The 26,914-nt window shown below is 47.6% G+C and overlaps 1 protein-coding gene across 2 annotated transcripts in view; it reads left to right on the top strand.

Moving 5' to 3' along the window:
• The window catches only part of LRFN2 (leucine rich repeat and fibronectin type III domain containing 2), a 280,140-nt gene that overhangs the window by 225,915 nt on the left and 27,311 nt on the right, over positions 1-26,914 (top strand). Inside the window, exon 2 of one of the 2 annotated variants that reach the window (XM_049891432.1) lies at positions 2,059-3,483. In XM_049891432.1, coding sequence (XP_049747389.1) covers positions 2,084-3,483 — 1,400 coding nt within the window. In that variant the 5' untranslated portion in view covers positions 2,059-2,083. Of the gene's footprint in view, positions 1-1,983; positions 3,484-26,914 lie in introns of those variants that run through there. The other variant, XM_049891435.1, reaches the window with a different exon arrangement.

The following is a 26,914-nucleotide window of genomic DNA, read 5'->3' as shown; positions in this document are numbered from 1 at the left end:
GCCAGGCAGAGATAAGAACATGTGGGAAGTCCTAGAGGAAGAGCAAACATGGCAATTAATGAGGTGAGAAAGGTCCAGTGAGGCTGGGCATAAAGAGCAAAGGTAGTAAAAGATAAGGTGGAGAAGGGCAGGGCCAGCTCCTGCAAAGACTCCTTCTTGTGCTAAATAAGACAGGGGTCCTTGCAGATACAGAAGATTCTTGTTCATCTTAACAGACCCCAGCTAAGTATAGGCTTAGATGGCCAGAGCATGTTTGAGCATAGAGAAAGGTGGCAGCTTTTCTCCATATAGACACCTCTGGGATGGATGTATCTGGTGGGACCTGGGTCAAGGTGGGCCAGTCCATTTCAGGTAGGAGCTTGGTGAGAGCAGGGACTGAGCTGGGTAGGTGGTTGCTCATGGGGGGCCCAGAGCAGAACTGTGTATAATTAGGCACTTCAGTGAAGGCCTTTAATGCTAATGACAACAATGAAGATGAAAAGACGATAAAAGAAATCTTCTAGAACAAAGCTCGGCAAACGTTTTCTGTAAAGGCACAGATAGTAAATACCTTAGGCTTTGAGAGCTGTGGGGTATCAGTCACAAGGACTCACCTCTGACACTGTAGTAGGAAAGAACCCATAGACAATATGTTAACAAATTAGCACGGCTATGTTCCAATAAAACTTTATTTACAAAAACAGCCAGAGAGCTGGATTTGGTCCACAGACTCTAGTTAGCCAACCTCTGCTCTAACACACCTGGCTAGTCAACACTTGAAATGTGGTGTAAGTGTAAAATACGCACCCACTTTTGAAGTCTTACCAAACTAAAGCAGCTGCTGTTGAGTCGATTCTGACTCATAGTGACCCTATAGGACAGAGTAGAACTACCCCATGGGGTTTCCGAGGAGCAGCTGGTAGATTCAAACTGTTGACCTTTTGGTTAACAGCCAAGCTCTTAACCACTGCACCACCATGGCTGTTTTGAAGCCTTAGTACAGATAAAATAATGTAAAATACCTCAATAATTTTTTTACATCGATTACATGTTGAAAGAGTGATGTTTTGGATACAGTGAGTTATCAAAATTCATTTTACCTGTTTCTCTTACCTTTTTTTTTTTTTTTTAATATGGTCACTAGAAAATTTAAAATTGCATTTCTGGCTCATATTCTATTTCTATTGGATAGCCCTGCTCTAGAACAACACAATTTTTTTTTTTTTTCCAAGTGAAATACAAGTTAGTTTCTGGACTTAAAGAGCCCCAGACAGGGAATTTACCCTTAAAGAGACACAATTATAGAATCTGAATTTGTACAATAAAGTGATATCTGATTGGAATAGGCTTCTAATCGAATATATGTGTGTGTGTGTGTGTGTGTGTGTCTGGGTATGTGTGTGTATTTTCTCATCAGCTAGTTGGTTTGTCTGTTCCTCCGATTGGTATCTGTGGTGCTCTGCTTCCTCAAACTATTAACAGCTTTTGCTCAAAAAAAGGAATGTCTTTAGTAAAAAAAAAAAAGAGTAATGCAGAATTAAACATTAATCCAATTTCTTTACTGCAGCAGAATTTCTCAACCCTTCTGAACTCACTGATGTTTATAGAGCTTCTGCAAGAGCGAGAGAGTAGGCAGCGCTTCCCCAACTTATTGGCATTAGAAGCCTTTTTTTTGCACAGCCCTAATTAGCACTCCTAGAAGGCAATTTGAGGAATGCTGGTCTGCATGACGGTACACAACCAGTGTGCCTGATTTTCCAAAAGTCCGACTCAATTGGCTGTTTTTAGCATTACATAAATAGTGTCACAGTTGGTGTAACACGCAGTAGTGAGGAAGCTGTAAACTGGGGAGGCATGAAGACCCAGGCCAAATTGCTGTTTCTAGATATTCATTCCCTAAATATTGATTCATGCAAAAGGACCTACTATGTGCCAGGCAGTGTTTAGGTCCTGGGTATATAGTGGTATATTGTACAGACAGAGGCTATTCCCTAAGGCAGTGAATGTGAGGGAGGAAGCTCTGGGCAAGGGTGTTAGGAAGTCACCTCTTGACCCTGACCTTGTGTTCCTCCCTTCCAGGCGCCACGGCCTGAATGACCAGACCATGGAGACTCTGCTTGGTGGCCTGCTGGCGTTTGGCATGGCGTTTGCCGTGGTCGACGCCTGTCCCAAGTACTGCGTCTGCCAGAACCTGTCTGAGTCACTGGGGACCCTGTGCCCCTCCAAGGGGCTGCTCTTCGTGCCCCCTGACATTGATCGGCGCACAGTGGAGCTGCGCCTGGGCGGCAATTTCATCATCCACATCGGCCGCCAGGACTTCGCCAACATGACAGGGCTGGTGGACCTGACCCTCTCCAGGAACACCATCAGCCACATCCAGCCCTTCTCCTTCCTGGATCTCGAGAGCCTGCGCTCCCTGCACCTCGACAGCAACCGGCTGCCCAGCCTGGGAGAGGACACCCTCCGGGGCCTGGTCAACCTGCAGCACCTCATCCTCAACAACAACCAGCTGGGTGGCATCGCTGATGAGGCCTTTGAGGACTTCCTGCTGACACTGGAGGACCTGGACCTCTCCTACAACAACCTCCATGGCCTGCCCTGGGACTCCGTGCGGCGCATGGTCAACCTCCACCAGCTAAGCCTGGACCACAATCTGCTGGACCACATCGCCGAGGGCACCTTTGCCGACCTGCAGAAACTGGCCCGCCTGGACCTCACCTCCAACCGGCTGCAGAAGCTGCCCCCAGACCCCATCTTCGCCCGCTCTCAGGCCTCTGCTCTGACCGCCACTCCCTTTGCCCCCACGTTGTCCTTTAGTTTCGGGGGGAACCCACTGCACTGCAATTGCGAGCTTCTCTGGCTGCGGAGGCTCGAGCGGGACGATGACCTGGAGACCTGTGGCTCCCCGGGGGGCCTCAAGGGCCGGTACTTCTGGCATGTACGTGAGGAGGAGTTCACTTGCGAGCCACCTCTCATCACCCAGCACACACACAAGCTCCTGGTTCTGGAGGGTCAGGCCGCCACACTTAAATGCAAGGCCATTGGGGACCCCAGCCCCCTCATCCACTGGGTGGCCCCCGATGACCGCCTGGTGGGGAACTCGTCCAGGACTGCTGTGTACGACAATGGCACCCTGGACATCCTCATCACCACGTCTCAGGACAGCGGTGCCTTCACCTGCATTGCCGCCAATGCCGCTGGAGAGGCCACGGCCACCGTGGAGGTGTCCATCATCCAGTTGCCACACCTCAGCAACAGCACCAGCCGCACTGCACCCCCCAAGTCCCGCCTCTCAGACATCACTGGCTCCAGCAAGACTAGCCGGGGTGGTGGCAGCAGTGGGGGCGGGGAGCCTCCCAAGAGCCCCCCTGAACGGGCAGTGCTTGTGTCCGACGTGACCACCACCTCGGCCCTGGTCAAGTGGTCAGTCAGCAAGTCAGCGCCCCGGGTGAAGATGTACCAGCTGCAGTACAACTGCTCCGACGATGAGGTACTGATTTACAGGTGAGCCAAGGGCTGCGGCAAAGGCGGGGGCGTCTGGCTGGAGAAGGAGAAGGGCAGGGGGAAGCTTTTGAGGTGTTCCCACCTATCTCTCACCCCCAAAGGTGTCTGTGGGGATCCTGGGCAAAGCGTGCCATAGGCCCTCAGGACTCACCTGCAGGTAAGAGGAGTAGGAAGAACATCAACTACAGGCTTAAGGAGAGCAGGATTCATACATGGGCAGCTCAAAGGGACGTGTGTGGAGAGGGACCACGCCTCTCATGTGGGTGGCTGTGGTAGGTGGTTTCCTGGCTATAAGCCTCAGAACTTCCTGTTGTGAGCTCCACCTAGACGACACACAAAAGCAATGAGTAGAACCTCTTGGCCAAAGGATCAGACTCCCCAAGGAGGCATGAATTTAACCTTCATCTGGACTTGTATGCAATGGTGCTTAAAGCTTTGAGATCAGAAAGAGTGGAATTCAAGCCACGGCTCTGCTATCTGCTAGTCATTTAATTTTTCTAGCCTGCCTCAGTTTCCTCATCTGTAAAATGGGAATAATACATACCAGGCTGAGTTTGAACACATTGTTGCAGGTAATTGGCCCAACTCTAACTGGCTTTAAAGAAAAAGGAAGAACAGAGTTGTTGTTTCGTGTAATTGAAAAGTTAAGGACTGCTTCAGGCTCAGCTGGATTGAAGGTTCGCCCAGAAACGTGCCATGGTCTCAAAGTTTCTTGTTGTTGTTAGTTGCCATCGAGTCAGTTCCAACTCATGGCGACCCCATGTGTGCAGAGTAGAACTGTGGCCAAAGGCCATGGCCTTTTGGAAGCAGATCACCAGGCCTTTTTCCCTAGGTGCCTCTGGGTGGTTTGACCTGCCAACTTTTTGGCTAGTAGCTGAGTGCTTAACTATTTGCATCACCCAGGGACTCCCAGAGTTTCTTATCTTCCCTAAATTTTGTTCTCTGGGTTTGCTTTCCCTTCAGGAAGCCTCTATACTCTCAGCAGCCCCTGCTGGCTCCTCTTAGCAGCCCTAGAGGGAGGCAATCGTCCCTTTCCCAAATGTTCCCACAAAAGTCCCGGATGAGCTCTGATTAGCCAAAGCAGGTCACGTGAGCCCCTGGAGCCTAGAGGTGATGTCATCCTGCCCACCTGTACTGACCTCTGGGCTTGAGTGTCCCTCTCTGGGAATGGAGACAATGATGTTGACCTGATAAAATTGCTGTGAGGATCAAGGGGTCGTCTCCTAGGCCTGGAGGAAAGGGGTTAAGACTGGACAGCTGCAGTGGAACTGCCTAAGTCATTCGGGGGGTGGAAGGAGCTCACGGAGTAACAGACAGAAGGCCCCTCCCCTTCCTGCCTCAGTTCCTGTTAACAGCAAGGACATGCTCTAGAATCTTAACACTCAAGGATTGCATGATTTTCATTGAAATCCTATGTGATTTATTTTATGCATTTAAAACAGTTATACTGAGAAGGGATCCCATCATCTTCGCCAGACTGCCAAAGGGCCCATGGTGGAAGAGAGGTCAAGAACTGCTGGTTCCATTGTTAACATTTCTTCCAGCTTTGAGTTTCTGAGTTGACGAGTCTTTGGAACAGGGTAGGTGGGGGGAGAAGAGCACACAAGGAAGCCATTCATTCACTGAATGGAGTCCATGAGATTGAGGGGGCGCTGTGAGCAACGGGAAGTGTCATGGAGGCCGTGGGCCACACAGTGCCACTGTAGTGAGACTAGGGAACCTCCCTTACCTGGCATCTGCTTGGCTTGTATGGACAGCAGTTTTGTTTCTCAGGATGTAGAGACAGCAGCATTTGAACTTAAATAGACACACATGCATGCATGCAATATGCGTACACATCTATTACTAAACTCAAATATACATACATATATGTGTTTTTGTAATTATAAAAATAAGTCTGTAGAAAATCTCAAAAGCAGCATTAGAACTTAAATACACACGTGTGTACATGTGCATAGATTTATATATATATACTTTATAATTATAAAAAAGTAGAAAATTTACAAACCAGCGTTAGAACTTAAATACATACAACACATATATGCATATATGTTATTAAAATTAAATGTATATACTATATATGTATTTTTCTAATTATGAAAGTAATAGTCTTTGTAGAAAAATTCAAAAGCAGCATTAGAACTTAACCTGAATACACACACACATATATATGTTTTGGAGCCCTGGTAGTGCAGTGGTTAGGAACTCAGCTGCTAACCAAAAGATCAGCAGTTTGAATCCACCAGCCATTCCTTGGAAACCCTATGGGGCAGTTCTACTCTGTCCTATAGGGTCACTATGAGTTGGAATTGACAGGACAGCAACTTTTTTTATATACATGGTATTAAATTTAAACCTATATACATATATGTATTTGTCTAATTATAAAAGTAATTCTTATTCAATGTAGGAAATTTGGAAAGCTGAGAAAATTATAAAGAGGAAAATAAAAATTACCCATAATCCCACCATCCAAAGTAACCAGAGACATTTGGAAAGTGAGTTTTACTTAAATCCAAAACAATATTTATTATCACTCTAGTATGTACTTTTGTATCATAATTCTTTCCACTCAACATTACAGCTTGCTTAGTTCCCATGGCACTAAATATTTTTCATTTCTCTGTACCCTAATTTATTTAACCAATCCTCTGTTGTTGGGTATTTAGTTGGTTTCTTGTTTTTCAATATTAAAAATAACGCAGCAATGGGTATCTTTGTACATAAATGTGTTTGTGCAACTTCAATAATTTCTTTAGCATGTTTTCCTAGGGGTTGAATTACAGGTTTAAGGAGTAAATTATAACCCTTATGTGTGACATATAAATATTTATTTAGCCTTTTCACCAGTGGGAGGTGGCAGTGTTCACTTTGACCATGACTTTGCCAATATTGAATATGTAATTACTTTCCTCTCTGCCAATACGATAGGTGAAAAATGGAACTTGGTTTAATTTGGATTTCTTTGATAACGTGTGAGGTTGACCTTTTGAAAATTAGTATATTTCTTCACTTGTGAATTTATTATATAGCCTTGGCTTTGATAAAAACCGTAAAGGCGAAAAGCTCCCTGTTCTGGGGCTTGCATGGGCGTAGAGTGAAGGGAAATGCAATTTGTTAGAGGGGAAGGGAGATGTTGGCATTCAACAGCAGCACACTGAGGTGGCCAAAGGGGCGCCCCTCCCTGGGGGTCTTGGAAACACTGTGGAGGGGAGAGGGGAGAGGGAAGAGGCTGTGGTCTGAATCACTCAAGATGAGGCTTCAAATTGCTTTTATCTGAGACTGAGAACCTGGCGTCACTGGGTTTATGAATATAATACACAAATCAAATGGAAGCATGAGAACCTTGGAATAAAAATGCAGGTGACAACGGTGACTTCCTCTGAGGATGGTCAGTGAGGCTTAGCTCTCCACATAGTGCAGGCACATAGAAAGTCCTCAAGGAATAGCAACACCCAGTTGCCATCAAGTTGACCCTGACTCAGGGCACCCCCATGTGTGTCAGAGTAGAACTGTGTTCCAAAGGGTTTTCAGGGGCTGAGTTTTCAGAAGTAGATTGCCAGGCCTTTCTTCCAAAGCACCCCAAGGTGAACTTGAGCTTCCCACCGTTTGGTTAGCAGCGGAGCACATTAAGCATTTGCACCACCCAGGGACTCCTCAGAGAATACAAATGATCATTATTAGAAGTAGTAGTAGTAGTGAGAGCAATAGCAGTACTAAGGAATGCCGTTATCTTGTCTGTCATCCCGGTTAAGGGCACAGAAGAGAAAGGTCAGCTACAGCAGGCAGTCTTTAAGACAGATTCCCAAAACTTTAGAGAAAAAGGCAAGTGTGAGTCCGTAGTCAGACAATAGCCACCACAATAGTTAGCCAACACTGTAAGCTACTTGTGTGCTTGACACTGAGCTTTACAAACAGTAACTCACTGAAGAGCTCAGCTGCTAACCAAAAGGTAGTTGGTTCAAACCCACCCAGCAGCACCGAAGGAGGAAGACCTGGCAATCTGCTTCCATAAAGATTACAGCCTAAAAACCCCGTGGGGCTGTTCTACTCTGTCACATGGGGTCACTATGAGTCGAAATCTACTCGACGGCACCTAACAACAACGTATTTACCAAAGGAGTCCTGGTGGTGCAATGGTTAAGGTCTCGGCTACCAATTGATAGGTCGGTTGTTTAAACCCATCCAGCAGCTCTGGGATGGAAAGACCTGGTGATCTGCTCCCGTAAAGATTACAACCTAGGAAACCCTGTAGGGCAGTTCCATTTTGTCATACAGGGTTGCTTTCAGTTGGAATCAACTCAACAGCACACAACAAAAACAACATATACAACAAGAGGTAATAAAGCTGAGGTTGAGAGAATTAAACACTCACCCAAAGTCCCACAGACAGAAGGAGGCAGGCCTGTGATTCGAATCCAGACTTTTTGACTTCAGTGCCCAGACTCAACCACTGTGGTCTTGATGCCCAATGTCCTAAAAGTGGATATGGCTTAGGAGAAGAGGGAGATTTAAGAAATAAAAGGTGGATTTTTAGAAAATAAACTGTCCCCAGAAGAAAGAAAAGAAGCCAGTGGGCTGCACATTGGCTCTCTGATGCGTTCAGATTTTGACGGGAAGATGTGCAAAGGAAAGGAGGGAAGGCCTGCATCCAAAGATGAGTACAAAAGAGGCAGCAGACAGGAAGCGCTAAAGGCGGCCAAAAAAGGGCTTTTTAATCCATGTTTAAAGCAAGAAGAAGAACTCACAAAGGCCTGCTGGTGGAGAAAGAGGTAGCAATGAGAGTAGACAAGAGCTAGCAGGAAAAGTCTCGAACCTTCCATTCTGCTTTTATCTTCCCCAGCAAGGAGCACAGCTGCAGCAGCAGCAGTAAGAGCACTCATCTGCATGAGATCTGGCCTATACCACGCACTATACTAACTTGGCCGTCCCTGGGTGGGGCAGAAGGTTAACATGCTCAGCTGCGAACCATAAAGTTGGAGATTTGAGTCCACCCAGAGGTGCCTCAGAAGAAAGGCCTAGAGGCCTACTTCTGAAATATCAGGCACTGGAAACCCTGTGGAGCACAGCTCTCGCTGACACATGGGGTCGCCATGAATTGGAGTAGACTCGACGCCAACTGGAAAAAAAAAAAAAAAGAGTCTACCTTGTTCAGTCCTCAGAAAAGCCCAGGAAGTAAGAACTATTATTATTCCACTTTACAAATAAAAAACTTGCCCAAGGTTACACAGAATTTGAATCCAGGCAGCCTCTGTGTTTGACCAGAGTCTTAGCCAGGGAAAAATAAGACCAATACTATGGAAAGAAAGCTGAAGCCCAACAAAGAGGCCATACTTGAGTTCTGGTCCCCAGGCTAAACGAACATGTAGGTGAGGTTTTTCCAAGCCTGTAATATTGCCCTGATACAGCATGGGCAGAAAGAAAGGAGATGCTTAAAGACTGGAAAAGGGTAAATAGAAGAGCCATAGAGCATGGGGTACTAGACGGAGCATGGAGTCCCCACAAAATTCTAGATAGGATTTCTCAATGGATGATTGTGAGCTGGTGGGAAAGAATGCTGAGTGCCAGAACCCAGCATGGGTTCTGTAATCATTAAGGTTGTGTGCCAACTTGGCTGGGCCATGATTTTCAGTGGTTTGGCAGTTATGATATAGTTTGCCAGTCATGTAATGATGTAATCACGTCCATGATGAGAGCTGATATAATGTGATCACCTCCATGGTAGGGTCTGGTGTGAGTATGCAATCAGTTGAAAGGGAGTTTCATCAGGGATGTGGCCTGTATTTAATATAGGTAGAATTCCTGGCAAGGCTTGGGGGCTTTTGCTCACTCTGGATCCTGCAGCTGGCTCTTGTTCATCTGACCTCTGGTTCTTGGGACTTGCACTAACAGCTTACCTGCTGTCTTGCCTACTGTTCTTGGGATTCGTCAGTCTTCGCAGGCTGCGAGCCAGAGCCCTGCCGTCTGACCTGCCTATCTTGGGCTAGCCAGCCCCTGTGGCTATGTGAATCAGGAGAAGCCTCCAGCCTGACTCACACAGCCATTTCCTTGATATAAATCTCTCTCTCTCTGTATATGTGTTTATACACTTTACTGGTTTCACTTCTCTAGAGGACCTATCCTAAGACAGATTCGCTAAGGGCAAATTCTGCCAAATCATTGCGCCCTATCCTCAGGAGGCACTATGGGCCAGTAGATCTCAACCTTTTCTCTGCTCCTTGTCATTCACAAGGCTGAGGCTCATCAGTGACATCCCTCCTTACGCAGATTCTCCACTACAGCCCGCCTCCACCCATCACACTGGGAATCAGACCAGAATCTCTGGGGCTGCAGGTATAGTTGAAAAATATTCTAGAAGTTTCCATTGGCTGTGAGTCACTGCCATAAACAGACAGCATCACAATTTTATAGGATATTTGACAGAATCTCATGCTCTTTAAGAACAAAATGGAGAAATGTGAGCTGGTGAAGTAATTATAACTAGATGAATACCAGATGGATAAATAAATCGAGCGAACATGCAAGAAAACCTCTGGCTTGTGCCCCAAGGTCTGCCTCCATTTCTGTACTGCTTGTTATGTTTTCTTATTGACATGAATAAAGACACAGAAGACATGCTTGGCAAATTGGCATACCCACAAACATAGAAACACTAACCAATATAATCAATGACAGAACAAAATTTTAAATGATACTGATAAAATAGTACCTTGTAGTAAAACCATGATCATGAATTTTGCTTCGAGGAATCAATTGCCCAAGTTCAAAGTGAAGAGAATCTGGCTTGACTGGAATTGTATGAGTCATAGGCTTAGAGTTTTAGCCCACTTCAAGGACAGCCACAAAGTGATGGAGCTGCTAAAAGACTTATAGTCTTTGGCTGTATTAATAGAAGTATAGGGCTCAGATCATGGGAGGTTATGATTCTACTGCATCATCAGAGCTGGTTAGAACAGAGCTGTAATATGTTTACTCCAGGTGGCACAGTCTTAAGGGTCGTGTTTACAAACAGCAATGCACTCAGAGGTCAGTTGGTGAGAATGGGATTCTGGAAGTTCATGTGAGACGGGTGAAGGTTATCTTGGAGATGAGAGGACTTAGAAAAGAAGTTACAGCTCTCTTAACTTATTTGAAGAGTTTACAAGTAAAAGAGGGGAAAACAGACACACAAGTAGACATGGGGCCTTTATTAAAAAAATGTCCAACAGTAGCAGCTTTTTGTTGCTCTTACCATCTGGTAGTGAAATAATTTGACTTTGTATCTATCTCCCTCTCTGGTATGTGTGCTTGTCTCTGTACCCCCACCCCCTTGCAAGTCCTGGCCCACAGAAGCTATTCAGTCAACATCTAGAGAGCAGAACAGATGGAAATGAGCATCAGAGCCACTCAGCAGCAGCATAAGTCAAGAGCCCTCACAAAGTAGTGAGCTGTCTGCGCTGGAAGGATTCAAGCAGAACCGGGTTGCCTCTGTGCCAAGGATACTGAGTGGACAGTCTGACTTCAGACAGAAGTAGAATCTTTTGACTTAAATGATCCCTTCCCTGATAATCTATGAATCGGCGTAAGACTTTCATCATCCCGAGACCAAGACAGTGTGGTTGCTACTGTTGCTGAATCCATCTGCTTTTACTAGTTGAGATCACTATAGCAACCTGCCAGGGTTAGGGTGCCCTGTCTTAGAGGAGTTTGAGCTCCAGTACCTGAGGTCAGAGTCAGGGACCTTGGCAGGTTTAAAGAGATCAAAATATAAGGTGTAACCCCTTTCAGACCTGGACACAAGTCATGGACAGGTGACCATCTACCACCCCAATGTCCCATGGAAGCCCTGGAAAGCTGTAAGCAGGGTCTGAAAGCATCGGGGGCTGTTCCCCACACCACGAAGGGACAGCAGAGGTATGAGTGACCCCAAATCATGGATAACTAGGAAGGATTTGAATTTGGCTGTGAAATAGATCTTGGTCTTTTATCAGATACTTACCTAATGGTCTTGGCTGACCTCCCAAGGTGTTGCCTTCGCTGAGTACACCCAGGTAAGCCCTGCAGTCTAGACTGTGTCCTCTGAGACTGGGAAAGGCTGACTATCCCATCTCTCACCCCCAGAGCCTGCCCTTTCGTCAGGGAGAGGAGTAAATAAGGAAGGAGAGGGTATAAGGAAGGAGGCCTCCCCTGCCCTCCTCCCCGCTACCTGCAGGGGGCAACAGCCCATCCCAGCCTGGCCTCATCCCTGGTGTGACATGGAAAGTTAAGTGCCCTGCATTCCATTATCAGCCCAAGTGACATTCACAAACACTTGTCTCCAAGAGTCATCAAAAACATCTGTCACCAAAGTGGTGTTACAACAGTCCCCAGGAGGGCAAGGGAGACAGCAAGCAGGCTTCTAATGCACGGTGTGGAATCAGCCAGGAGGCAGCCTTGTCTTCTTGTTGCTTATTATGCTGCGATCATTTCCATGTGGGGAAAGGGGTGAGTTGTGAAAAGAGAGACCCTGAAGGTAGGGGAAGGGGGCAGCTACCCCATCCCCATCCCCATCCCCAACCCCATCCCCATCCCCATCCCCATCCCCATCCCCATCCCCATCCCCATCCCCATCCCCATCCCCATCCCCATCCCCATCCCCATCCCCATCCCCATCCCCATCCCCATCCCCATCCCCATCCCCATCCCCATCCCCATTCCCATCCCCATCCCCACCCTGCCCCATCTACAGGTACCCTTCTTCATGCCTTAGTCTTCCATAACATCAGACGTATCTCCCACCCTGAGATGACTGTTGTAAGTTGGCATCAAGTCAGCTCAGACTCATGCTGACCCCATGTATCAGAGCCAAATGTTGCCTGGATCTGTGCCATCTTTATGACTGTTGGTATGTATGAGTCCATTGTTGCTTCTGGTTCTGGGGAAGAGCCAGGTTTTTACCACCTGCCTATCAGTTTGTCATACTTTGGTGGCGTGTGTGTTGCTACAATGCTGGAAGCTATGCCACCAGTATTTCAAATACCAGCATGGTCCGCCATGGTTGGCAGGTTTCAGCAGAGCTACTAGACTAAGATTAGGAAGAAAGGCCTGGTTAACTACTTCCAAAATTAGCTAGTAAACACCCTGGGAGACTGAACCACCCCTACTTAGTTTTGTGGAGCTGGCTGGGGCTTCTTCTAATGCTGCTCTGTCTCCCATCTGGGAAAAGGACGAAAGGGCAGATTCGACTAGTTTTCACCCCATCAGGGTCTTATCAGTCAACACTTTAGTAGGGATCTGCACTCCACCCTATGAAAATAGTCATCTTGGCATAGAGGAAAATTTACTAATGACCCTGGGATCCCTGGGGACAGGAGAAGAGACTGATACAAATGGGTGTTCTCCAAAAGGAGGGGACAGGACAGATATAGGACCTGTCATCTCAGCAGGGCAAAGGTTCTTATACTCAGCTACTCCCCTTGACACCCGAGCTTCTACTGAAGGGGCAAGTTAAGCCCCCAAAAACAAAGGAAGAAAAAGCACAAAGAAGAAATAGGGGCGAATGGAGAGGAGAGGTAGTTCCCTGGTCAGAGCCAAAATCAAGATCAGCCTGCCTTGGATTTTAGAGTTTTCTAACTTTCTTTCATGCTGTTTGGCTATTAACACCTGACATCCTCAAGTGGGGGTACACAGAACAAGTAATACTGCACCCATTTTATAGATGGTGAAACCAAGTCTCAAATGAATTGAGTAGATTTCTCCCGTTTACACAAAGCAAAGACTAGAAACGTGAGCTCCACATCTGAAGCCCTTTCCACTGTGCCTTGTACTGTGTTGGGCAGCACCACTCACTAAAGCCCCGAGAAGTTCATGCCAAGGATGGAAACTTGGGGTGAGGGCATCAAATGTAACTTCTCTTTCTGGGAAGGACTGGGGTAACCACCTGGGAGCCTTCTGGAATGTTCCCTCTCAGCTTTCATTGCTCCCCCACACTTCTAATTCTAGCAGTGTTGGAGCAAAGGGAACAGAGCTCCAGAGAGAACCTGGCTGCCACTCAGAACAGTCACCTGGGCCCAGCCAGCAGCTCTCAGCAGGCCAGCCATTGTGAAATGAGAAAGTTGCTGTCGGCATCACAGAGAAAAATGAACCTGGAGTCAAAGTCCAGAGTAGCAACTAGAATGAACAGAAAACTCAACTTCAGATGACTTAAATTCATAAAGGTTTATATCTCTCCTGTAAAAGATATCCCGAGGTAGAAAGCTCAGGTCTGGCTTTCTGGGCAGCATGACCATTAGGGACCCAGCTTCTTCTGTCTTTCTGCTCCACCATTCTCAGCACAGTTTCTGTCCTTAAGGTCGCCAAGATGGCTGGTGGAGCTCCAGCTATGGGATCTCCCTTTTATGCAGCAGGAAAGATGAAAAGCAGAAGGGCCCAGGGCAAGGAGGGCTTTCTTAGAAGTTCCGCCTAATTACTTCCCATCTTTAGAAATCTTACTCCAAGAAAGCTATAAGCCTGGGAAAGGATATGAAGAGGATTCAGTGGATCAAGATATAAGGTGTAACCCCTTTCAGGAATATTTGCAGTTTAATTGGCCATAACTGTCTGCAAGGGAGGCTGGCACATGTTTTGGGGTTTTTTCTTTTTGTTTTAGCTATGATGATGCACCCCCAGTAATATAGGGAAGATGTGGAAGCAGCTAGCACTTCCACAACCTGGGTTTGTGGGTTTATGAGTTGTTTCTGAGTCACGGGACCATCGGCAAATCATTTCCCTGCTCTCAGTCTCGGTTTTCTCATCTGTGAAATGGGAACAGAGATTTCTTTCTGCCTGCGTCATAAGACTGTGGTGAGGACTGAATGGGTCATGAAGGCAAAAGAGCGTCCTTCATAGGAAACTGTGAGCTACTGGATGCGTGTAAGTAGCTGTTGTTACTTGGAGCTGACCCGCTCTCCCTTGTTGGTCCCTCTTCTAGACCTTGTTCCCCAGCTGTCTCTTGCATCTCCATTCTTCACAAGCCTTACTTCAAGAGAGCTGTGAACCTAGAATGATCTGATGAGGTTTTAAGAGATCAAGACATATTTGCAGTCTAACCAGGAGATCTGAAAGACTCAAAGGAGTGAATATCTAATAGTGGAGTTTCAAAACAAACAGCAGCCTTGTGCACAGGGGAGGCATTTTTCAGGGGTATCTTCTAAGAGTGTCTCAAATCATGTCACTACCTTCTCTTCCTGTCCCTCTCACTCTATGCAAGAAGGTGACAGCACTCAGAGTCACAAACCTTCCGGGCATCTGTTCAGAGGTAACTAATCTCTCGACGTGTCATTCCCTCCTCACTTTCAAACAGCTCTGGCTGGAGACATCTCCAAAGATAAAAAGAATTAGCTTAAGTAAAGGGATTACAGAGAACATCCTGTCTGCTTCCCTTCTGAAATGTGGCTTTCTCCCTTCTAGTAAGAGAGAATCGGAGAACCAGTCCACTGTTAATTTTATATGTTTGGTTAGCTTGGGGTGGCGGGGGTGGAGGGTATTGTTTATTTCACATCAGGAAAACACCTAGAAGGTTTACAGAGGGAAGGTTGGGCCAGGAGGAGGGTCTGGAACTTGGGAGATGGTGCTCATGGTGGCTGTCATGCGCCTGACACCAAGCACTCATCTGGCAATTGGACTTTCCCAGGTGCTTTCCTCCTGTGCTGCTGGGGTGAACAACAGCTCTGGGGGGCAGTGGAGCCCAGGGGTCCTGACCCCAAGCTGAAGCTTCCCCATGCCACTGTTCCCCAACTCTGGCTGCTCATTAGAACCCTCCTGCTGAGAGCCTGAGTCAGCTTGGGGTAGCGTCTAGACATCAGTGTTCTTAGGGCTCCACGGAGATGCCACTGTGCATTCAGGGTGCAGATCACAGCGTGATTCATGTCACCAAGTCCAGGGAAACGAGGGCCTTGGGCAGCACTGGTGGGCAGATCTGCTGCAAATCCTGTAGCTGTGGGGTATGGTCTGTGAGCTTTTAGTGCAGAAAGCCAGGGAGACCTGAGTTCCAATCCTGTCTCCACCACACAGTAGGCATTTCACCCCTCTGAGACTTGTTTGCTTCATCTGCAACACTGGAATAAAAACCGGTTCTATGTGAGATTATCTCCAAAGAGATAAAGTCTATGGAGATGCTTTGGAAATGAAAGTGCCATGTATATTTTAGTTGCTGGAGTCTTTTTTCTTAACCCTAAGCAGAGTGTAGAGAGGTTAATACAAGGTGAATGGGATCAGGGACTCCAGATGTGGGATTTTGTGATTTCCAGGCCCCCCTCTCTCCTCTGAGCCTCAGGTTTCTCATCTGCAGAATGGGAATAATAAAAACTGTCCTGCTAACCTTTTTAGGTTGTTCTGAAAATGGAAGGAGATGCCAGGAGTGAAACAATAGCATCTTCATAAAGTGTAAAGTGCTCCTAGTACAGAGATCTGACCACAGTGATAACCAAATTCAGCGTTTGTTTCTGTCCTGTCAGAGAATTCCAGGGAGAGGTAGTTCAGGGCTGGAATGGAGGCTCCACGGACGTCAGGGACGAAGGCTTCTTCAATTGCGTTTTCTTTAAGGCATGGCTTCCAGCTCCAAGCTTGCTGACAGACTCTCCACCTGGGAGTTTCTCTGGCATACCTAGCCCACAGGGAACTGAAGTCCCCAACAGCAGCCCTCAGTCTATGACAGTGGGAGTTGATGATTAATACTTCACTTACCCTTGGGGAAGGAGGGAGGAGGACAACTCTGAGGTGTGTTCTATGCAATCTCCCAAAGGGCCCCGGTAGGACTGAGTCCCAGTTGCCCACAGTGGTAACCTGCTTAGTAAATCACCCTGTATTGGCTTTCTTCCCCGTTTCCTTACCAGAGCTGCCTAGACCTACCTCCCAAATAAACTACTTACTCTGGAATCCTTGTCTCAGGGTCTGCTTGCAGACAACCCAAACTACATAGATAGCCAGCAACCTCCTGGATGACTCAGCCCCTTCGAAAAGAGCCTCAGAAATCCCACCCAACAACTTCTGCTTGTATCTTATTTTTGTTTCCTCCAACCTGCCATGGACGGTGAGACAAGTAGTGATTTGCCCAGGCTCATTTCCTTCCCCAATAAAATCAAGGTTCTGCTGGGATGGTAGAGAGAAGAGTGGGTGCTGGGAGGCGTATGACTGCCACAGAGGTGTGTGGACAAAAAGCATTATTGTCATTAACGTTTTTTGGCACCTGCCCACGAGATCCTAGCAACCAGCAGCCAGTTTGTAACTGAGGCCCTCCGGGGAAGGAAGCTAATCTGGGCTGCTTTTCTGTCTCACTGAGAGCGTTCTCATCTCATCTCTGGGGACACTGAGACACAGCGAGAAGCCTAGAGGGATGTGGCAGCGCTTGCCACTTAAGCCTGTGGTTTGGCAGGTGCGAGCCTGTCAGGTGGGAGTGGGTACCCTGTGGGGGACAGAGGTTCCAGGATGGAGTCAAATTAATGCCCAGCATTTTAGAGTCTCAGAGGCAGGTGGAGGGTGGTGGTGAGTGGGCAGTATCACAGCATCGCACCAAGCTGTAGAATGCGATGTGCCCCAGGGTGAAGACAGGGCCACACAGATGTGCAGTGAGGGTGAACCAGCTCATTAACTATTTATTTACACAGGAGAGCTATTTCCAGCTGGTGGGGGGCGGGGAGGGGGGGACTCCAAAGATGGACCAGGACTTGTTCTGTGGCTGTGGGGCTGATGTGGATGGGAGTCCGGATCCAGATATGGAAATTCACTTCTATTGTATAGTAAGGGTAGTAAGGGTGATGAAGTTAAACACCAAGAGATCTATTAAACACTTAGCTTTCTAACCAGGTACTTAGTTAGCAGCGGTACTAAGTTTAGCCATTAACCTTCCGAAAGCTTAAAACATAAATGAACTGCTTGGTCAGCTTTGCCCCCTTGAGCTTTTTCATGAGCTGACTGAAGTGAATTCATATGCCTGAGGTAGGAAGGGTATATTCTGGGGGAGCTTTTGTGAACAGGTGGAGTGTAAGCTGTGTCTTGGGGTACAGGTAGAATTTGAAAGGAAGAGGGAGGGGGTAGCTGCTTTAGAAGGAACCACTGAAGAAAGAGGCAGAGGTAGGAATGAGCTGGCCTGGTCAAGGACCAATGAGGGCACCTGGTGTATTAGTCAGCCATTCCACGATAATGCTGCATAACAAACACTCTCAAATTCTAGGCATCTTACAATCACTAATATTTAATTTTCTTACTCAGGGATCTGCAGGATGGGTGGTGCTCAGGTGGTCTAGGCTGGGATGGGCTGTGCTTGGCCTCAGGCCCCAGGTCCACTTTGGGTCTGCTCTTTGTCTTGCTCTGAAGCTCACGTAGAGGTGCAGTGGCTCTCCAGGGCACGCTCTTCTCATAGCAGATAGCAGAAGTGCAGGAGGGCAGGAGGGACTGCAGAAGCAAATCTCAAGCCTCTGCTGGCATCTCATCTGCTAAGTCATACTCACCAAGGCAAGTAACATGGTCAAGGCCAAAGTAAAAGAAAAACCAGAAACCTGTGGCTGTTGAGTTGATTTTGACTCATGGCAACCCCATGTGTTACAGAGTAGAACTGCTCCATAGGATTTTTCCGGCTGTAGTCTTTACGGAAGCAATTCAACCAGGGATCTTCCACGGAGCCATTGGGTGGATTTGAATTGCCAATCTTTTTGATTAGTAAACGATTGCAAAGCACTTGTGCTGCTCAGAGACCCTTAAGCCCAACGTCAAGGGGTTGGGAATATACTCCACCAACCATGGATTGAGTGAAGAGACATGACCCACAACGCAGTTGACCACACCTGGCTTACCTGGCTCAAAGCCTTTCTCCAGGACCCAAACCCAAACCCACTGCCCTCATGTTGATTCTGACTGATAGCGAATCTATAGGACTGAGTAGAACTGTGCTATGGGATTTTCAAGGCTGTAATCTTTACAGAAGCAGACTGCCACCCACATCTCTCCTGCACAGTGGCTGGTGGGTTTGAACCACTGATCTTTCAGTTAGCAGCTGAGCACTTTAACCACTGCACCACCAGGGCTCTTTTTCTCTGGGACCAAAAAACAACAACAACAAAAAACAAATCTGTTGCTGTCAAATCAATTATGGCTCATAGCGACCCCATAGGACAGAGGATAACTGCCCCACAGGGTTTCCAGCCTTTTGGGTACCATCCGTAGCTCTCCATAGCTCTTAACCACTGTGCTGCCAGTGATCCTTCTCCAGGACAGTGGCTCTCAAGCTTGAGTGGGCAGAAGAATCACCTGGGAGGCTTATTAACTAACACAGACACGCTGGACCCTGTCATCTCCATCCTGAGTTTTTGATTCAGGAGGCCTGGGATGAGGTCTGAGAATTTGCAATTCTAACAAGTTCTTTGGTGATGCTACTGCTGCTGGTCCAGTAACCACACTTTGAGAACCACTGGTCTAGGCAAATAACAGGAGCTTGTTCAGAGAGGCCAGAGTAAGACAGATTACGGTGGCCTTGAAGGCCCAGCAAGATAAAGAACAGTAGCTAAGTTTACTGAGCAGTTACTACATTCCAGGTACTCTTCTAAAGATGTTCAGTGTGTTCTATGTGGTACTCACACCGTGTGGGATGTCATCCGTGACAGCCATTTTACAGGTAAGGACTCTGAACCACTCGAGGATGAAGTGACCCACTTAAGGTCCCACAGCTTGAGCTGAAGCTTGTAGCTCGTGTTCTGTCCTGACATCAAGCTTTCCCCTTTGGCAGTGGGAAGCCAAGGTCGAGTTCTGAGCAGAGAGATAACCTGTGCTAGAGACAACTCTGGGTTTGGGACTTGGTGATCTAGGAACAAACCACACTTTGACTTCTGATAGCTCAATATCCATTTATTCAATCAGCAAATATTTATTGAGTATCTGCTTCGGTGCAGACTCTGGTCAAGGGTTGGAAAAAGATAGGCAAAATTCTTGCTTTCAAGGAAGTTACATTCTTTTGGGAGAGACGGATAAAAAATGAAAAATGGGTACTCTGAGGAAAAATAAGGCAGAATAAGGGGACAGAGACTGGGAGGGTTGCTGTTTTACATTCGTGGTCAGGGAAGGTCCCTGTAAGGAGTGACATCTGAGCAGAGCCCTGGGTGGAGTAAGATAAAGAGCAGAGCGTGCAGAAGCCTGGGGTGTGGCAACGTGCTTATCCTGTTGCAGAAGCAGTTAGAAAGGGAGAGAAGGGAAGGGTTAGACGAGGGGACAGGGGCTGGATCATGTAGAGCTTTGGATTTCAACCAAAATGGCACGGCAGCCGTTGGGAGTTGAAAGCAGAAGAGTGGCATTATGTGATTTAGAAGACTCTGCCTGCTGGATGGAGAGGTGGCCTTTAGACCCTGCTGCTCCTCAATGTCCACCTGCATAAAATGGGAGTAAGAACTCCTTCCACCTCAGGCTGGTTATGAATGCCAAAGGACATCAGGGTGGGGGCCTGCTTGGTGAGCAGGAAATAGGGAAAAAGCAGCAGTTTGCGACGATTTGGGGGCAGAATTTTGGGGCCTTTTCTTGCCTTTCTGGGGATCCATGCTGAGACCCAGCCCACAGCCTGGAGCAGAGGGAAGGTCGTTTTGATTTCCCTCTTCGGAGCAGAGCATCACACCACCGTCAGCATCCCAGCTCCTCCCTAAGCATCCTCCCCGAGTCCTCTTACTCTGATAGGGAGTAGTTGTTTATGTTCTTGTTTAATTAGCTCATTAGGCGTGTGCTGCAGTATTTCTGATAATGAATCACTTTCTCTAGTGGCTCTTAAGTGCATCTTTGCTGGTCCCTGGCCATAGTGATGGACGTGGCACTTGTGGGGTGTGAGGTGGCCTGTCGTCAGGGGCCTGGTGACCTGTTCGTGCATGGACAGGTGGGAGGCTGCTGAGGCACTGGGTGTGGAGACAGGATCTTGGAAGCTGAGATGGTGGCAGCAGCAGCAGCTGACGCTGAACACCAGAGAGATATTTTTACCACCCGTCCAAATGCCAGCACGTATGTGCCAGTGCCAAGGGCTGCTTCCCAGTGCTGCTTTGCTCTCCCCCCTCAAAGCCTGCTTTGATTGTCGCTCCTTGGAAGAAGGTCTGAGTGGAACAGGGAGGCTCTGAAAATTCCCGGGTTGGCTTGGCTGGTGCTCAGCAGTCCTTTCCCTCAGGGGCTGGGGGATGGGGGTGGGCTGGAACAAAGCTTCTGTACTGCAGCGAAAGTGAGTGGGGTGGGTACTGCCTCTCAGGCTGGGAGAGCAGGAGCATCCAGGTTCAGACCCCAAACCTCGCTCTCTCCCACCCTGCCATGAGTGGGCCTGGTAGCAGGACCCCATCCAAAAATATTCCCCTCACAGAAGATCAGAGGGGCTGAAATTTTACCTTTAGAGAGTCATTTCTTTGCATCTGTAATGGGCAGAAACCCAGGAGATGCTGAAATTGTTTCTTCTGAGACTGGCTGACAGGGAGGGCAGGCTCAGTGGAGGGCTGATTGAGGCTCAGGCAGCAAGAGGAGGGAGGGCATCAGGAAGGTGGCATAGGGTAACCTTAAAACCCAGTTTCCCTGTGTAGACAATTTTGCCAAGGGCTTGAGAGAGCAAAGTCAGGGTCCTTGGAATCAGTCCAGCTGCTCATTCATCACAACTCTATTGCGCTCTGTTCTTCTATCTTTAAAGCGGACCTAGTTCTTGTTATTTTCATAAACTGAAATATGTCTAGAGTGAGGAAGGGACAGTTCAAGGTCATCCATGCCAGCCCTCATCTTTCTTCATGAAACCTTATGGATCTACTACCCCTCCCTCGCATCAGCACCCTCCCCCTCCACCTCCCACCTTGGAATGCTGACCGGCCCCATATGAAGATGATTTTCTGACAAGAAACACACATTTTTTTAAAATGACCACACACCACTGTTGGGTGCCCCTGGCTAAAAAGTTTTTCCTGTTTGTTGTTGTTGTTAGTTGTCACTGGGTAGGCTCCCACTCATGGCAACCACAAGTATAACAGAATGAAACTTTGCGGGTCCTACACCATCTTCACCATCATTGGTACGTTTGAGTCCATTGTTGCGGCTTTTGTATCAATCCATCTCATTGCAGATTTCCCTTGTTTTCACTGACCCTCTAATTTATCAACATGATATTCGTTTCTAGTGATTGGTCTTTCCTGATGACGTGTCCAAAGTAAGTGAGCATAAGTCTCGCTATCCTCTCTTCTAAGGGGCATTCTAGCTGTATTTCTTTTGACTCTGATTTGTTGTTCTTCCGGCAGTCCACAGTATATTCAGCATTGACTGGCACCGCCATTCCCATGCATCAGTTCTTCTTATGTCTTCCTTTTTCACTGTCCAGCTTTTGCATACATCAAAAATCCATCTCCTTCCACCTCCTCACTTAGATTCAGTCTTCATCCTCATCAGGAATAAAACTAGTTATGTTTTTATAAGTCCATTTAATTTTTTAAAGATCATTCTTATGGTTCTCCTAATTCCTTTTTTTTTTTTTCCCAAACTCAACATGTTCCCTGCCTGTCTTCCTCCACTCTTGCCTTTCTTTTTTTTTTCTTTCATTTTCATTCTTGCCTTTAATTTTTCAAGGTGTATTTATTTTATATTTATGTTCTCAGGTCTGGGTTACTCACAGGAAATACAACTGAGAACCAGACACTCCTGCCGTCACTTAGCTCACATTTCCCAGGAGACAGACATTAAATAACTATTCACTAGAGGCATTTACTGATTCAGTAGCTACAGCTGTGGTAGATGCTGTGTGATAAGTGCATGTCCTGGGGGCTGATCTAGCCCACAGTGGTTAGGGAAGGCTTCCTGGAGGAGGTGACCCAGAAGGCCAAGTAGGAGCTCAATCAGTGCAGATACCTGGGAGGATTTGCAGGTAAAGGACTGATGTGTTCTTCTCTGGAGCAGGAAAGGGCTTGAAGTGTGTCCTGTGGTGTGATTTCTAGCTCCTCACTTCAGACATGTGCCAGGTTTGTGACATCCCTCTTCATGGATGAAGTGCAGCAATGTGACCAGATGTGACCACAGCAAAGTAGTCTGAGGCAGCCCCTCCCCAGCTGGTGGTACCCTTCATCTGAAGGCAGCCAAATCTAACACAGACAAGGCCCCCTAACAAAGCTGCTCCCACACAGTCCTGAGGGCCACCTTGTCCCCCTCCCCCCGTAGGCTATGCCGAAGACACCGTGGCCAGGGCTGTGTGACAGCTTCATGGTATTGCCAGGTTATAAGTAAATCTAGTGCTGGAGTGTCGTAGTGAACCAATCTGGGGGCCTCGAGCTCAAGCTTCCACATCGATTTTCCATCTGCCATAAAACTTGAAAAATTGTACTTGTCTCATTTTATATGTGCTTTTATGTTGCAAGTCATCTCATCTCTTTTGGTGGAAGGAAGTGGATTATAACTCACAAAACACATTGATGGAAATTAGGTCAAAAGTGCCAGGTAAATGCAGTTCGGTTTCTTCTCCAGTAATGATGACCGTAATGAGACCTAACCTTTCTGAGAAAGGTGCACTTCTAAGCGGTTTCCATTTAATGCTGTTGTTAGCTGCTGTAGACTGAGCCCCCAACCAGTGGCGTATCTGTGGAAAATAGCCTCAATGGCAGATAGTTTTAGATTCCTGAATGATCTCTCACAGCTGGCGATGGAAACTGCGATGGCCAATAGAAACTGCTTATCGGCCGCCACCCACCCACCCCAAGGGCACATGCCATACCTGCCATAACCAAGATACATCTCTACTGCAGCCCCATTCATTACCATCCCGTGCACAACAGGGTTGAACCATCGTGATCCGTGGGATTTTCATTGGCTGATTTTTGGGTAGATCCCCAAAATTTCCTTCCTAGTCTGTCTTAGTCCAGAAGCTCCCTACCTGAAACCTGTTCAGCATCACAGCAACAGGCAAGCCTCCACTGACAGACGAATGGTAGCTTTGCATGAGGTGCACTAGCCAAGAATAGAACCTGGGTCTCCTGCATGGAAGGCGAAGATTCTACCACGGAACCACCACTGCCCCCTTCATTTATTAGCTCATTCTCACAACGTCCCCACGAAGAAGGCGCTGTGATTATCTTGATTTTACAGATGAGAAAACTGAGACTTAAAGAGATTAAGAAGCTGGCCTGAATTGTCCCCACTGGGAATTGAACACAGGCAGGCTGGCCTCAGGGTCCACCCCTTGACACCTTAATAAAATGCAGGTAGCATTTGAGTGATTGCTCTGTGCTCCCCACCATACTGAGCACCTTCACAGCTACCTAAACCAAAAAATCCAAACCCAGTGCCGTCGAGTCGATTCCGACTCATAGCGACCCTACAGGACAGAGTAGAACTGCCCCTTAGAGTTTCCAAGGAGCGCCTGGTGGATATGAACTGCCGACCCCTTGGCTAGCAGCCGTACCACTTAACCACTACACTACCACAGCTACCTAGGAGGCAGCAATTACTATAACACTAGATTAGAGATCGCCCAGATCAGAGAGGGCAGGTGAGCTGCCCAAACTCTCCCACCTAGGAAGTTGTACAGTCAGAATTCAAACGCAGGACGCTGGTGCTCCAACAAGCTCCTAACCATGCTGCTTCCTCCCAGAACACGAGTTAGGACAAAGACGTGTAAGATGGGTAGAAATAAGTGTCTTGGGGTCATAGGTGGTGTGTTCAAAAGAGAGGCCAGTGACTCCATTTCCTTTCTAGATTCTCCCCTTTCCCAGCCCCTAATCTGTTAACAAACCCAGAACCAACATTTGTGACTCAGAAGCACCATGAGGTAACAGAGGAAATGTGAACCAGGTCAACCCATCCCAACCCACGGGCAGATAAGGAGTCGTTGTTATTATTAGTTACCCCGGAGCTGATTCTGATTCTTGGCGACTCCACGTGTGCAGGGTAGAACTACTCCGTAAGGTTTTTAAGGGCTGTGATCTTTCGGAAGCAGGTCACCAGGCCTTTCTTCTGAGGTACCTTTGGGTAAGTTCTAACTGCCAACCTTTCGGCTAGTAGTCAAGCACTTCACTGTTTGCACCACCCAGGGACTCCTAGATAAAGAGTAAACAAGGGGAAACTGGTGGGTGCTGCAGGAGGGGTCTCAGTTAGACAAGTAGGAGAACTTCCAGGCAGTGCTGCTGCTGACACCTGGCACATGAAAAGTCGCAGCTTCTTTGCTAGCTGGAGGAGGCCTCAGCTAAAGGGCCTGGAGAATTCCCTGTGAGGCAGGCAGTCTGAGGCAGGCCTTCCACCCCTTCTCCACACAGAGGAAACTGATGGCTGGCCGTGTCCTGGGGCGTTTTAAGTTATGACTTGCCGTTTGAACCGTGGCTGCCCTACCTCCCTGTTGCTGCCTCCTTCAGGACTGAAATGAAACCCAGGTCATGGGTTCAATCCTAGTGACAGGGTGTGTTCGTGGAGAGGGAGGAGATTTATGGCTTCGTCTCTGTCCTCAATGAGCCATCATCCTCCAGAGAGCCACTTTGGCCGCTTCCTCTCGGCCCGGCGAGGCCCGGGCCCAGCATTGAGGGCAGGCAGGCGTGCAGGGCTGGAGGATGGCGCCATGAATCTCTGACAGCATGGGGCTCCCTGGCTGGTGGGTGACCAGTGGAGGGAGCAGCGATAGATCACAGCTGGGCTGTTGACCTTGAGTCTTAAGCAAAGTGAAGAATAAAAGGTCATATTTATTCCATCAGAGCCACGGGAGCCGTGAGATATTGGCATGTGAATAAAGACAGCGGTAAATCTCTCACCACTCTTGGGGACTTGGATGATCTGTCATTGGCTCTGCCACTCACTGGGCAAGCTGCCATTCATGTGAGCTGAGATGGAGAATAAGAAGAAATGGGGAACTCCAGGGCCCCCCAAATAGTGCTATCTCTAGAATGTAGCAGTGTTAAGAATCACTGGGAATTCCTAGGTGGTACAAATGGTTAACATGCTCAGCTGCTAACCCAAAGGTTGAAGGTTCGAGTCTACCCAGACGTGCCTCAGAAGAAAGGCTTGGCGATCTACTTCCCAAAAATCAGCCACTGAAAACCTTATAGAGCAGTTTTACTCTGACACCCATGAAGTTACCATGAGCTGGGGTCGACTCAACCACAGCTGGTGTTTTAAGAATCACTGAGATTCCTAGATTCCTAGAATGTAAGATGTCCCTCCCCTCAAATGCCACCTTTTTAATAAGGTCATCCCAGACTAACCTATTTAAAGTTGAGCCTGCCCTCCTTACCCCCTAACGCTTTCTTCTTCCCTCTCAACTTGCTCTACGTTTTCTTTTATCCAAAGCACATTCCACTTTGTAACACTCAGTAATTTACTGACTGTGATGTTTGATGTTTATTGTCTGTTACACGAGGCAGGGCCATTTGTCTGTTGTGGTCACAGGGTATCCCCAGTGCCTAGAGCAGTGCCTGGCAAATAATATGCTCCATAAACTTTTCCTGATTGAGTGAATGAACTTGGAAAGACCTAAGAAGTAGTCTAATCCCAACCCCTCGACAGGCCAAGGAAGGGCGAAGACCCAGAGGGATGAAGTGACTTGCCTGTCACATGGCCAGTTAGGGTTTGCGGGGCTGGGAGAAAGCTCCAGGCACCTGAGTCCCAGGCTAGTGCTCTGAGCCCTGCATAGTCTGAGCTGCTCTCACACCCCTCAGAGGATGGCCTTGCCAGTCACATTGTGTTAGCTACATCTAGGACACAGGAGCTGTGTAGCCTGTGGTGGGGGGGCGGGGGTAGGGGTGGGATGTAAGGGGTTGCTTGCATCCTCCCTTGATTAAAAAAAAAAAAGTAATAAGCTTATTGATAACTAATGTTAAAAAAGAGGAAGACTGTCAGTGTGATGGATTGAGACCATGGCTGCAACAATGGGCTCAAACATAGCAATGATTGTGAGGATGGCATAAGACCAGGCAACATTTGGCTCTATTGTACATAGGGTTGCTGTGAGTCCGAACTGACCCTACTGCACATAACAAAAATAATGTCCTAACCTAAAGGGAGCAGTGGTGCCTCAGTGGTAGAGCTCTTACCTTCCATGCAGGAGGCCTGGGTTTGATTCTTGGCCAATGTATCTCATGCACGGCCACCACCCATCTGTCATCTGTGGATTGCATGTTGCCATAATACTGAACAGGTTTCAACAGAACTTCCAGACTAAGACAGACTAGGAAGAAAGGCCTGGTGATCTATTTACAAAAGTCAGCCAGTGAAAATCCTATGGATCACAATGGTTTGATCCACAATCAATCATGGGGATGGTCCAGGACCAGGCAGCATTTCCTTTCATTGAGTATGGGGTTACCATGATTGGGGTCCAACTTGACAGCAGCTAACTACAACAACCCAAAAGGGCCCAAAAATATGGGTTCCATGACTATGGGAAGTCAGGAATTTTCCTTTCTGAGAATTAAGGGGTGGGCAGGAGCGGGGTGAGGGGTGTTTATTAAGCACCTTCACCTCGTATGACAGCCATTGT

This window comes from Elephas maximus, chromosome 1 (genome assembly GCF_024166365.1).
Source record: "Elephas maximus indicus isolate mEleMax1 chromosome 1, mEleMax1 primary haplotype, whole genome shotgun sequence".
NCBI classification, from domain to species: domain Eukaryota; kingdom Metazoa; phylum Chordata; class Mammalia; order Proboscidea; family Elephantidae; genus Elephas; species Elephas maximus.
The sequence above is the reverse complement of the archived record's forward strand: the minus strand, read 5'-3'. Positions and strand labels throughout refer to the sequence as shown.